General features: G+C 38.7%; 1 protein-coding gene across 2 annotated transcripts in view; it reads right to left on the bottom strand.

Moving 5' to 3' along the window:
- The window catches only part of LOC113121539 (dipeptidyl aminopeptidase-like protein 6), a 138,275-nt gene that overhangs the window by 13,400 nt on the left and 110,358 nt on the right, over nucleotides 1-14,517 (bottom strand). For both annotated transcript variants that reach the window (XM_026292129.1, XM_026292130.1), the window contains exons 9-16: nucleotides 7,395-7,549; nucleotides 7,056-7,153; nucleotides 6,335-6,458; nucleotides 6,216-6,254; nucleotides 5,825-5,932; nucleotides 5,354-5,445; nucleotides 3,434-3,481; nucleotides 3,216-3,334 (exon numbers count right to left, since the gene is read on the bottom strand). In XM_026292129.1, coding sequence (XP_026147914.1) covers nucleotides 3,216-3,334; nucleotides 3,434-3,481; nucleotides 5,354-5,445; nucleotides 5,825-5,932; nucleotides 6,216-6,254; nucleotides 6,335-6,458; nucleotides 7,056-7,153; nucleotides 7,395-7,549 — 783 coding nt within the window. The remainder of the gene's footprint in view (nucleotides 1-3,215; nucleotides 3,335-3,433; nucleotides 3,482-5,353; nucleotides 5,446-5,824; nucleotides 5,933-6,215; nucleotides 6,255-6,334; nucleotides 6,459-7,055; nucleotides 7,154-7,394; nucleotides 7,550-14,517) is intronic.

Here is a 14,517-nt window from a genome sequence, read left to right as displayed (position 1 = left end):
TGGATGTTCACCGGCCTGAGCGGCATTTTGTTTCACTAGTCAGTTAGCATGGTTCCCCTTTCTCAGTGGAGTGGTGGTCTGACTCACTGTGGAACACTATCGCACAAGCTCACATATGGGGCTTTCCCACTGGCACTACTCTACTTGACTTGATTTGGGTTTTTTTTTGGGGGGGGGGGTTCCATTAGGGGATAGTACCTCCTCTGCCAAGGTTCCAAGCGAGCTGGGCCGATACTACAACATGACGTCAACAGACTGCGGGCCACTGATTGGCCAGGGAGTGACATCACTAGAGGAGTCTTGAGCATGACGTCCGACCTTGTCCGACACAAGAATTAAAACTGCCATTTTTAAAATCTGGCATTTTAAAATGTTTTTCATTTTTATAGTCTTTAGGGTGGCAAATGGCTAATGCTACTTGCAAACACCGTGATCCTACGAGGAGGTGCGGACGTTTCTGTGGTTGGTCGCATCACTGCAGTTTTGCGCCACCGTGCCATGATGACCGTGCCTACATTGAGGTGGTAACATTCTCAATTGCAACGGAAAATTACCTAAACCGAGCCGAGCTGAGTAGAGTAGAGCTGAGTAGTGCTAAAACTACATAATGGAAAAGGGGCAATTGATGCTGACCTGGGTGCTGCCGTGGCATGACCAAGCCATTCCCAATTCCCTACCTGGAATTTGGTTCAGGTCAGGCTTTTCTCCCGGGTTGTTGGAGCATTTCTGGCTATCGCTTTGACTCATTAACGACAACCCAGAGGGCTGCACACCAGTGAGATAGACCATTGGTTACATATTGTAACCCAAGATTATATGAATTGGACATAGCCCTCTGGGATATGGGCCCCACTGGTCCCTCGAACTAGCTGAAGAAAAGCCTGGTTCTATTTTTTTTTTTGGGAAGATCCTGCCACTTATATTTGGGTAGTGTGGATGTGATGAGGTTACTTGGTTTGAACGGAGGGGGTCCCATCCTAGGTGGGCGAAGACAATTTTCTCTTCACTAGTCAGTTAGGATCACTAAGAACCATTAGTGATAGCGCAGAAGGCTGTGCCCAGTTCACAGAATCTTCGGTTACAGTGCGTAACCAGTGTTACCATTCTTTGCACCTTTCCCAAATGTGAACTACAGATGCCTGGTTTCAAAGCTGTTTTTAGGCAAAGGACACATAGGCACATGCCTAGGGTGCCAGCATCTGGAGAGGCACCAACAGTTTTTAGATTTTTTTCTTTTTTAATGTTTAACAAAGGTTAAATATCTACATGCCACACTTTATGCACATTGTCTCTCTAAATAAATGTGTTGGCTCATATTACACACATCACAGAGCTCTGTTCCGCCTCAGATGCTGCTAGACCGAAGCTCAGCAAGGACACAGAAAGCTGCCTGTGCTGCATCGACTCTGGAGAGAGATGCTGTGTGTGGGGGGTAGCCTTGTAAAGGCAAGGGAAGCATAGTTCATTGCTGATTGACCACAAGGCATGGACAGAGCAGAATCCATCCCTCCATCCATCCATTATCTATACCCGCTTATTCCTAACCAGGGTCCCAGGGATCTGCTGGAGCCTATCCCAGCTCTCTTTGGGTGAAAGGCAGGGGTCCACCCTGGACAGGTCACCAGTCCATCACAGGGCCACATAGAGACAAACAACCTCACACACTCACACTCACTCCTATGGGCAATTTAGAGTCACCAATCAACCTGACATACATGTTTTTGGACTGTGGGAGGAAACCAGAGTACCTGGAGAAAACCCACACAAGCACAGGGAGAACATGCAGACTCCACACAGAAAGCCCAGGTTGCAAACCCAGGACCTTCGTGCTGTGAAGCACCACAGAGCAGAATCAGATATTTAAATGAAGACAGAGTAAACACAGACAGCAAAATGAAGAGGTCAAAGACCCCTGGGGCGCAGCATAGAAAACAGAAAAAACAGGAGGAGGAGAGCAAATGTAAACAAAGAGGCCTTTATGTATATTCATATAGTTGTAACATTAATGATATTAGCTTATTTAGTAACATTATGTAACACGCCAATGTAGTTTATCATCATCACAGGGATACAGGTAACAAGTGAGGTAACAAAATGAATGAGATGACGAACTGTAGCCAATTAAACACTACATAATTTGCTATGACAACCCCATTTATCTTGCTCTATGAAGGAGTTTATAAAGCTGATTTTAATGGAGTACATTGAATGTATAAACTTGACAGATGCACATATGGAATTTTTGTGGCGTGATAAAGATGAAACTGCTGCTGAGGGAGAAGGGCTGTCTTTCAAAGTATGACTTTCCACATAGAAAACATTCCCTGCATCTCTATGCAGTTAATCGGTTACATCAGCTAGCTTTATCTTAGTGTGTTCATAACTAAGAGGTATTGCCTTTGAGATACATGCATGTGAACTGAAGCATGTGGACAGTTTCCTTCATTTATGCCTATTTTATACATACTAGCAAATCACATCAAACAAATGGGAAAAAAAGCAAAAATAGGTGTATAATGTGTTATTTTAATCATCTTGTGTGAGATGGCATTTCATTATTTACTGTCATATATTTATGGTGAAATGACAATGGCAATGAACATCAGCACAGTGCACCTTGCCGCAGCTGTCTTGAGCTAAAGAATAAAATGAGTGAAATGTACTTTTATCTGACATCCTCACCTGTTGGTACACTATGAGTTTTTGCTGTTACCTAATGAAATCACTGCAGCCATGAAGACAAAAATGTGAATTGCAGCATCATATCTGCAGCCTCTAAAATAAAACATCGCATGGGTGAAATTGCCAGAGAAATGCACATGGTTCTATGCACTTTAAGTGGGTTATATAAAAATTATTTTTATATTTATACTTGAATGCTATTTGATGACATATTGAATGAATAGACCTTCAATTTGGTAGAGTCATTTCAGTGGTGGCTGTTATACAGGTATGAAAATATGAATACAATAGAATAGAAAAATTATTAATCATGATAACTTTCTGATTTGCACATTCATCTTGCACCAGCTGACCTTTTTATACGGTGCACACTGTGCTTTTACAAAAATAGCAGGTGTGCTTGGATATACCTTCACTGACCTTGCACGCCAGTATTGACTATTAAAATGGGGCTCCATGCATCTGCATAAAGTGAAAAAGTTGAACAAAGAGACAGAATGAGGACAGTCAAAGATGCTGTGTTAGCTACATACCTTGGCACTTGAGCAGAAAGAAGCTCATGTTGTGGCTGAAGGAGCCATCAATGTAGCCACAGCTGGTGGACAAAGCACATGACAGACATCGACGATTGAATGAACCAAAGGTGTCCGCACTATGGAAACAAAAAAGATATTTCATTTTTGACAAATGCTTTTACCTGAATGATCAAACAGCACTTTCCAGTCCAGCAGCTGGTGCAGACACACATTACCTGTACAGATGCCTTCGCTTGGGTCCATCTTCAGTGCTCAAGAAATATCTGTATTAAAGAAAAAACAAAAGACCCATTAAATTTGTTGTACACTGTAACATCCCTATAACATACAATAATGTACAGCACTCAGCCTGGGAAAGAAATGCACTTTGAACATACAAACACTGCCCCAAGTACTCAGTGGAATAGCTGTTTCATAAATAAATGATGGTGCGGAATGAGGGAATTAATCCTTTTATAACAGAAGTAGGCCACCTATCAACCTCTTGGGGAAGAGGATTTTGGCTGTGTTTCAAGTCAGCAGCGAGAACCATAGCCCAACTGTGTTTCTAAATATGTATGTATGTGTGAATACAGGTGTGTACATGTGAGATCATGTTAGTCTTATCACAGTTGCACTGTGCCCAGGGGGGTGGGTGTGAAATTATCTGGGAGTGATGGGAATGACTCACTCATGGGTGCAACACAGACACAGGACACTTTTATACCAAACACATATACAGAAATGTGGAAAAGTATAAGCTGGTACTAGAATATGAGGCTCACCATATTAGATATTAAGTATGGTTGCCTTCTCAAAATTTAGCATCAGTGCGCTAAACTAATCGTGAATTATAGTAAGTACACAGCTTGACAATAAACAAGATAATTCTCCTGCTGGACAGCAACCATCATTCTCCTTCCTGCTGCTCTCGCCATGCTGTTGAAGCATTCATTTAAAGGGGTACAGCACTATGGACACAGACAGAGAAACACCCTGTTTCTCTTTGGGAATATCTCAACTCTGTTAACTGCTGTTTCTGATGACAGTGGCTCAGCCGATTCTTCTATCACCTGCATCTTACGCCTCTATCTATGACTTTTATTGATTTGGGTTTTGTAGTTGCGCAGATGCACATTATCCAAATACTAATAAGGGCACATGCTAACCACCTCAGTATAGGTTTGTGTTTGTTATGATGAAACAGTATGAAAAACATCCGTGCATTTATTAAGAACCAGCATTCTGTAGGTATAGTTTGCTCAAACTGATAAAAAACACAGCATATAAATGATCTCTCCTGTGCAGACAGGAAATGCACATGAACCATCAATTACTAGCAGCAATACATTTAATGCGATGCATATTTATTATTATTATTTGCATATTATTCTGTAATCTAGGTTATTATTGTAATGTTTCATAATGTTTAGTGACCAACTATATTTACATCCGACACACAGGGATTTTCATCTGCATATGACTGAATGGAAATGAGAAAGAGATATAATTAAAATCTGTTTATTATGGGTTAGTCTCCATTGATAGCAGTTATGAAACAGATTGAAAAGAGAAAGAGATCATGAAGAGAAAAGAAAAAAATCTCATGAATATAGACTGTTAAGACTCCCACGTCAATCAGACATGCAGTGAGAACCATGCAGACGTCCTCTTAGTTAAAAATACTGCAGTCATCCTCAGAGTAGAAATAATAGCTCAAAATAATTGCATTGGGATGGTTTTAAAGATAGAGGACTTCAAGGAATGACTTGAACACGAAATGAGGAGCAACGAGCAATGATTAAATACGTGAACTGTACAATGTCTGCAGCCATGACTGATACGATACAGTTTATTTTAATGTTTAGGGTGAGCATAGTGCATAATCAGCACATTTGATTTCGTATTTCACCCCATGTTTCCTCAACAGAAACAGCTCACGTGTTCAGTGTGTCAAGTTTAAAAAAAAGGTAGGAAACCCTGCAGTCTTTACAAAACGTCACAAACATCCTATAAATCACCTGCTGCATTGTGACTTTTGTTTGCTTGCAAATAAACAACTGCAAAACTATTAAAATAACTCTGATATGCTGTTAGTTTTTGTTGGGCTTGAGGTGGTGCTGGTTTGGTTGGTGTTTTGGTTCATGGCTGCTCACATTAGCTGACTGTCCTCATTGTAGGCCAGAACTTCGGTGACATCCCAGTCTCCAGAGGTGATAGACTGCAGTGTGTCTGTACTGGTGTTGGGCTTTGGAGTGTAGAGAAGTGAACAGAAAAAACAGAGAAATAAAAATTAGAAATTAAATACAATGCATATTGTTATAAATCAGTAGCTGATGAACATGAATTATACTGTTGAATGTTCTTTAAGTAATTAATTAACATAAAGTTCATTTATCAACAAAACAGCATGAACATTTAAAATAAATTATAATTTTATATGTACTTGATACAGTATATTTTCTTTTACTCTGAAAATGAATGTAAACATTTTTTGAGAAAAAAAAATATTGTCATTGTTTCATCTTGACATCACAACAACTGAATGTTTCACATAGGTCTACCTTTTTCTCAGTTGAGTTACCTATTATTGTTTATGTTATTTGGACACATAAATAGTACAATACCTGGGAAATGGACATAGAGATGTGGTAGAACTTGCCCCTGCCTCCCTGAGGAATGGCTCGGGTGAAGAAAAGTTTTAAACCATCTTTGGAAAACAGTGGCTTCTCATTCTGAAGACACAAGACCATTATTAAAGTCACAGACTTAACATTACAACTACCACAAAACTACTCACAAAAATAGCCCATACACAAAAACTTACAACATTGCCATCTAAACTTTGATAGTTTAATTTAATTTCTTTGCAGCCCTGTAGGGAAACTAAGTACAAACCTGATTTTGATTTGATGGACATTCCAAAGCAAATTACCATCAAGATAAACACATTGTGAATTTAAAGTTAAATGTGACTCTAAATATAGTATTGCAACTTACATGTCTCTTTATTCTTACCTGTCTGTGCAGCCATCCTGAACTTTCATCCTCGTGTTTCTAAAAAGTAATTTGACAGGTTTCAGTTTGGCACATGAAAACCATACATGCAGCAAAACACACACTGGACTCTGGCATACCTTAGTGCAGACTCCTGTTGTGGCTTCACACAGTGTGAGTATAGAGATGTTTTGGGCTCTGTTAAGCCAGTTGATGGCCAGTTTGGTGGTGGTGGCCCATTTCACCATGGTCACATAGTATTCACTACCAAATTATTAAAAGAATCATTAACCAGGAATTAACTGCAATTACATTTTAAGGTCTATGAACTGGGATCATCAGTGGATATGATACTAATCTGAGAGAATAACATTAGATAATATGCCTGAACAATGCCTGAAAATTGTGAATAGTGAATATTTCTGTTCACTATTGGATTTTAGAAAGAGGATGAAACAGTTATGACCAGAGTCATATTATATAATGAGCCACAGCAAAATTAGTATAAAAACTGGATATAAAGACAAGCAGAGCAAGTAGGGGCATTAAAGTTAATGGAACTAAACATGGGGCCACATTACCGGTAAGGGAAATGTATCAGAAGAGAAATACAATTTTCAGAATCTATGCAGGAAATGCTTGATAACATGACCAGAGCATGTGTATACAAGCAAAATGACTAATATATGGCACTGACATATATGCAAAGATACATTTTATACGTACAAGTTGAAGTATATCACACATGGAAGATTCTGATTCTGCTCAAAATATGTAAAATGTACATTTTACACAGGATCAACATTTTACACAGGATGTGTAAAATGTTCCCTGAGCAGAGAAATATTGTCCATGCCTCACCTTATTCTGGGATCATCTGGTTTCCTCATTTCGATGGTGTGAAGAGGACCATTAAGGTTCACAACATACAGAGTGATAACTGGGTTCTCCTCACCAACCTGAACAGGGTTTGAGAAAAGTTTGAGAAGACTGTGCTTAATGATCGATTCAAGAAAAAAAAAAAAACACATCCAGACAATTCACCTTCTTTACTACTGTTAATGGCAAATCGTTGCTTTTGTAACAAAAGGACCATTTCAATTGTATTTATTTAATTTTATGTTACAAAACTTGTTGACTGTTAATTGTAATGAAAGCTACACTAAAAGTCAGTCAAGTGTTGTAATAGAGGTTCAGTACCTTTGGATAGTGGTACTCTCTCCCCACTGGGTAGGGTGTGCCTGTAAACATTGGCAGCTCCATCTTAGGCACCAGGACATCATTGATGGTGGCATATGCTAATCTGGCACCGTCAGGGGACCACCAATGGGCAGTATAGGAGTGGAAAATCTCCTCTGGAAGAGTCACAGCAAAGTGTCCAATCACTGAATAAATAACACTGAATAAAAATGTCAAACAGCGGAGGCAAACGTTAATTACATGGCTGTAGGCCAGCAACATCATACTGTTGTTTCTTTGTAGAGTTAGAAATTAGCAGGTGTTCTGGGGAAAAATGGTTTTAAAATAAATAAAGTGCTGTATCAGTAGTAGCACACACTGTATCACATTTCTCCATGTTCCCAGAAACTCATTAAATTGTAAGTAAAAACAAAATGCTGTCTCTTTTTGGCCATTATACAAGATTTATGCATGTGAAAACTGATTACAATGAAATATAAGTTGCTTGAATAACACAAGTTGCCATAAACCACTGTACCAATTACCAAACACAAAAGCCAATTTCATCACAATGACTTATCAAAAATTACAGATGTGCCATCTAAAAAGGGCATGAATTCCCCTAAAGTCATGTCAAAGTGGCAGAAAAAACCCTCTGCCTTTTTAACAGTATGCTCTGCTGACTCTTGTTTGACCTCTTTGCTAAATTTGGATTTTCACAGTCACTCTGTGTCTCTTTCTTAAACCTACACACAAAAACACATGGTGTACCAAATGTTAAGGTCATAAATCACAGCAGCTTTTAATCTCAGTACAGCATATTGACCAAAGTAGAAATCAGCTTCATTTTCTAGGTACAGTGTACCAAATAACTTCAATATATAGTTATATATAACTTGTTTATAACTCATTTTGTTTATAACTCATTTTCAGCAAGAAACACAATCCAGCCAATTCCTGACTATAAATGGTTCCCTTGTGTTGTCTCTGTGTGCAGGTGTGCGATCAGAGACTGTTCTGTTCAAAGAGAAAAACATCTGGGGACAAGAACAATCTTGGTCCATCTCAGCTGTTACACCCACACTCAACTGATTAACTTGGCAATTCATCAGTCACTGAAACTTACTGTTATAGCCCCCAGTGAGCTACATGTATATCAACACTCACACTGTGTCAATGTTTGGTGTGGGACTGGGTGCTGGCTTTGTGGAATTAACAGAATTAGCATTTTCATTAACTGTGCATGCTTGGTGGAATTTGTTGAGATGCTTACGTATGCGTACGTTTGCTCTTTCTTCTAGCCTGTAGTATGCGTCCATTGCTAGACACTACTAAACTATTTATACATTTTTATAGCAGTGACGTGTGAAAAAATAGGGCTAAGGGGAGCATTTAGTCCAATTAGTCTGTGCTCTTCTGCCCTGCACCCTGCTGGTGGAGTTCAATGGGGAATGATTGTATCTCACTGACAATGAACAGAGCAGCACAGCTTTGCATTTCCAAATGATAAAAAAAAATAAAATTTCCTCTGCATGGCCGGTTCTACTGCTATCTGCTGACTTCACAAGCAGCTGTTGAAAAAGCTTTACACACTGAAAGGAACTGCCGGGCTTGGGACACCCAGTCACCCTGGCTGGTAAAGGAGAAAGTTGTTAATTTTCCAGAAGTGTTCTGATTCAAATACATGTTATAACAATAGAAAATCAAGAAAACAAGGTGTGTAAGGGAACCACTTTTGATAAACTGATGCTCATCTTCTTTCTCTAAAATAATGAGATTGTGTCTCTTTCTTTTTTCAGCCACTTCATTGTGATCAGAACCAAGGTGAGCCATCAGGGGCTCATCTACTCCCTCCATGTTCCCCTTCTGCTGTGCAGACATTATTCACTGAGTAGACAATATTAATAATGCATGATATACCACCAGTCTAGTGGTCATAGGAAATAATGAGTGCAAGGTGACAGAAAGACAGAAGACTCTGAACAAATGTGGAAAATAAAATTAACCAGATAGCATTTAGATGATGTGTAGCTATGAGTAAGACTGCAAAAGCAGATATGGTGGTATTATTGCACTAGGAATCTGTACTGACAAAGATATCAGGTTAACAGATACTTCAGAAAAGAAAATACCACTCGACTTCAACAGAGGGCAGTGGTGTCACATGATAAATCCATAAAGTAGAGAATTAGTGAGGAATAGAAAAAAAAATGCAGCAGCTTTTGTTCTTTCTGTCTGGTACAGATTTTTAGGCCACCAATTCTGTGGTTTTGGAATCTAACTGTTGTCTTGCGTTTTTGATCATATAGCTTGTAATCTGTATTGAAAAATGTCTGTAGTGAGCAATCACCTTTTCCAATCCCAGGACAAAACTAAAAGCTACAATCCCTGAGATGAAAAAGTCTGTGGTTTGCTCCAGTTGAAATTTGACAGCAGGGGCACACCCTCCCTCTCGACTGATGATGAAAAAACAGCTGTTACTATAAACGCCATTACGACTGTGCATACTGAGGTGACGATGCAAGTGATAATTAAGCATGAAGAGCAATTCACATGACAGACTGAGGTGAGATTTTACTGCACATCTACAAAGCCACATTTACAGTTTGTGGTATAGTCCAAACATAATATTCTTCGATGATGCAGGAAGAAAAAGCTGTAGCAATGAGCTGTTTTTGCACATCTGGTTCAATTTTGAACACCTTTTTAATTAATCTGTTTTGTGTGACACAAATCTGTTCCCACAAATCACTTGCCTAATAAAATATATTCTATAACTCTATGCGATTGATAAAAAAAAGTCTTGCAGGTGACATTCTTTCCCTAAATAAGTTATTTCTTATTATCTAACTTCGCAACTTGCAAGTTCTTCTCTATTTCTTTATTAAAAAAATGGAGGGAAAATAAAACTATTCTGTCATGTTGAATCATGTCTGCATTACAAGACATACATTATGTAGCCAACAAAGTGTTTTATAATATAAATATGGTTTTGTTAACCATTATCTGTAACTCTGATTTTTCTGTGATAAACTACATATAGTACAAACTATGCAAAGTTCTACGAAACAATTTCTGCCTCACATCAGTTCCAGCTTATGTTCACACCAAAGTTAAACCAACATTTTTATTCCCTTTATTAATCATTTTCTTTCCAAACCACAAGTGTTGATTATGTGGTTACTCTGTGCCCTACAGGCTCCGACACAAACCGAGCAATAAACAGAAACAAGCCTATGAACAAGCCTCTTGATGCAAACAGTCATCTAGCAAACATCTATGGGGCAAGCATGACTCAAATCAAAGCAATGCCAGGTTTTTATCTCTGCGCAGCAGAGCCCTATAAGCAGCTGTTTCCTCAGGCTGTTCCACACTGCAAGATGTGTCAGTATCAGTACAGCTTCAATAATCAGAAGCCAACAGATGACAGAACACTTGAGACTCTCCTGAGGCGTTTTGGACCATTACATGCAGCTGACGGGGCTCTTGGCTCTGTCTTTTTTAATTTAACTTCTAATTTTTTTTCTTTCCTCCCATCTTTATCTGTCTCTCCTGCATGCATAATACACACACGCACACACATAGACACACGCACACGCACACACACACACACACACACACACACACACACACACACACACACACACGCATGCACACGCACACACACACACACAAACTCTTCATGGATTAAGCTCACAACACAAACCAGAGGATATTCAAGCCTGGGAGATTATTTGCCAACCTTTCACCCCTCAGTATTAAATCTGCTGCACAGCAACAGGCAGAGCTTAAGACCTAATTTCTCCTTGGTGTCATTCTGAGTCTCAGTTTGACCTTGGCCGAGCAAAGCCTAAGTCATTACCATGTAAAATCTTCTGCCATTTAGTGTCACTGATGAATCTAAACATCATAGAATCTGAAGGTTCCCTGCAGACCAGTGCCAGATAGATTCAGAGGCTTATAGATCCTTTTTTTTCAAAAGGGATTAGTCATTAATAGAAATAAAAAGGATTTTTATTGTGCTAGCAAAAATCCATCCATCCATCTATCCATTAGCTATATAACATAGTGCAGAGGGTCTGGGGCTGGAATTAATTTCAGTGCACATTGGGCGAGAGGTGGGGTGCAACCTGGACAGATTGACAATGTATCACAGGGCTGACACATAGAGACAGACAAACACTCACACTCACATTCATGAGATGTGCAGGGCATGTTTTGATGTGGAGCAGCAGGTTGCTCCACCTTGATTCCTTGATTTTACCTCCACTCTCTGTCAATACGACCCATTCAAATAGCAGTTAAATGATGAAGTAGAATACAGAATATGTAAACAGTGCAAATACACAGTATACATTCATAAATGAATACTTGTGCAAGTTCTAGTATTACTTATGACTTAAGGAATACTTGAGAATACTTGATGAATACACTTCTTAATAAACTATGAGAGCACTGTGACTTTGCTGTGCATTTCATCAGGTTTAAGTCACAAAACACTCAAACAGGGTTCAGCTATTATTAAATCAATTGCTAGAAATGATAATTCATATTACACAGATAGATGGTAAGATGGATGGATGGATGGATGGATGGATAGATAGATAGACAGATCATCCCCTATTGTCCAGCAGCTCTTAAACATAGAAATATATAAAACATACAAAATATAAGAATATAAAATATAAAACATATAAACATGACACACACCATTCATTTATATAGATTTATATAAACGTTTTTTACACGTTTGTGAATGATACACTGTGGCGAGGAGAGTCTGTCGTTCCTACCAAGGGACTTGACACTTAATTGAAAGAAACCCTGCGTGTGGGCCTTTCTGTCACCAACCTGTAATTAACAATGAGTCATAATGCTGATCCTTCTGGAAAACATGATCTTTTCAGCACTATCTGTTCTGGTACAGGTCCTTCTTGGGCAAAAGTGTTTTTCCCTGACTGAAAGGACCTCTGGTACCTGACAGCCCTCCTTCAGCTTGAGTTAAAATCCTTGTCGAATGGCATTCATGTGCTACAACCTAATCGCTGTGGAGCAATTTCAAAACTAAGTGCCAGAACACACTGCTACTTATATCAGTAAGTGATAAGTTAAGGTAGCTGGGGAGTTCATTGCATTGGGTGATGTACTGTATTATCCCTTGAGGTATTACCTCATATTAAGACCATCATTCCAAAAAAAACTTTTACAGATATCACTTTTGCTATATGGCAGGCAGATTGACAGATTATGCAATTCCCCTTACACAGCTGTCTCACCATGAGCAACAAAACACCTATAGGAGGATGCTATTTGTTGGTATTTGGTCTGCCTTTAATAGTAGAAGTCTCAAACTAATTTATAAACTACTCCAGTCTGGGAGAGAGAAGAAAAGCTATCAGTTTTGGGAAACTCAAGTCTGTGGTCCAAAGCTGCATTTGACATTGAAGGTTATATAGTGATGAGAAAGTAGGTTTATTTATGTTAGTATCAGTTCTAGGCCTACTGTTTTTAAATCCAATTTATGTGGGGTCTTTCATACCACTTCTTGTGATAGGATTTAAATTTTTAATTATTCCTGATCTGTTCCAGGTCAAGGAGATCGTTCACATATTAATTCTGAACAATTGTGTCATTAGTAGAGAGCTTAGGGTCAGTCCCGCTGCTAGGCCTCTGCCTGCTATAAGTCTGCCTTCTGAATGTCTAATTATTGATTGTGTAGGCCCATTGCCTTTTTTTCTGTTTTTGATGTGGCAAGAGTGGTGCAATCCAATCAGCGGTCAAATTTGTACTCCCACTTGATTGCACAGGTCCTAAAGCAGCCACATATTAAGCATAATCAAGTGTCTGCTTATTACACTTAGAGTCAAGGAGCTGTGGAGTAGTTTCATCAACAGCTGAAGTCCATGCTATGGGCATAGAGAAGACAATCTGGATGAATATACTTCTCCAGCCTTGGCCTATAAAGTCTTTCGTACAGAGACATGCTTAAATACTACATTTATTAAATTATCCAAATCAGAAGACATGGACAGAGAAGAATGTACAGTCCCTACTGAAAATAATGAAACATTGCATTAAAACCAAATGCTTTTTAGTGTAAAGCAAACCTAGAAAGGAACGGAAGAAATGTATCGGGGAAGTTAAGAAAAGGTGTTAATGGTGTACTTTTTTAAACTTTTTATTAACAGACAAATTAACAAAGCTGAAAGTTATAATAACATAAATCAATCAAATGTTATTCATAAAGTACTTTACAACAACCAAAAGAAGACCACAGTGCATATTATTATATTATATATTATCATTATAGGCTCCAGCAGATCGCCATGACCCTAAGGAGGAATAAAAAGGTATAGATAATAATATTACATCGTTGAAGGACAAGCCCCCGGTTCTTCAACATAATCATTTGAGGGCTGTGTTAAGGAAGATAAATCTTAATAAAGCATCAGGACCAGACCGGATTTCTGGTCCAACACTGAAGATGATTGCCAACTACTCACAAAGGTTTATACAAACATATTCAATCTTTCCTTAAAGTCAGCAAGAGTGTCTAACACTACCATCATTATTCCTAGAAACAGCCTTTGGTCAGTTGTCTCAGTGATTATTGAGCAGTGGTTTGAGAGACTAATACCATCTCATATGAACACCGTAGTTTCAAAGAACATGGACACGTATCTGTTTGGCTATAAGGCAGGCAGAACAACAGATGGTGCAGCTTCCCTTACATCGCTAATACACATATACTAATGTGAGGATGCTATTTGTTGATCTTAGCTCTGCCTTTAAAAGTCCTCACTAATTTATAAAGTATGAAATTTGGGAGTAAGTACTTTGTTCTTGGATTGTGGATTCCCTGTCAAAATGTTAGAACAGGTAAACAATCTAGTTAAATACAGGAACACCACAAGGCGTACTGCAGTTTATTGATGATACCACTATAATGGGGTGGATATCCAATAATTATGAGACTGACGATAGTAAACCCAAGGAAGTTATTGTAAACCCAAGAAAATAAAATAGGCTCATCCACTCCCCCTTTTATATACAGGTTGAGGTTTCTAGAAATTCTAGACTTGTGCAGTGAAAAGTGCACAATCACTGGAACTAAACTCACTAGTCTGGAGGATGGATACACTAA

This window comes from Mastacembelus armatus, chromosome 20 (assembly GCF_900324485.2).
Source record: "Mastacembelus armatus chromosome 20, fMasArm1.2, whole genome shotgun sequence".
Lineage (NCBI taxonomy): Eukaryota > Metazoa > Chordata > Actinopteri > Synbranchiformes > Mastacembelidae > Mastacembelus > Mastacembelus armatus.
This window is presented reverse-complemented; position numbering and strand designations above follow the sequence as displayed.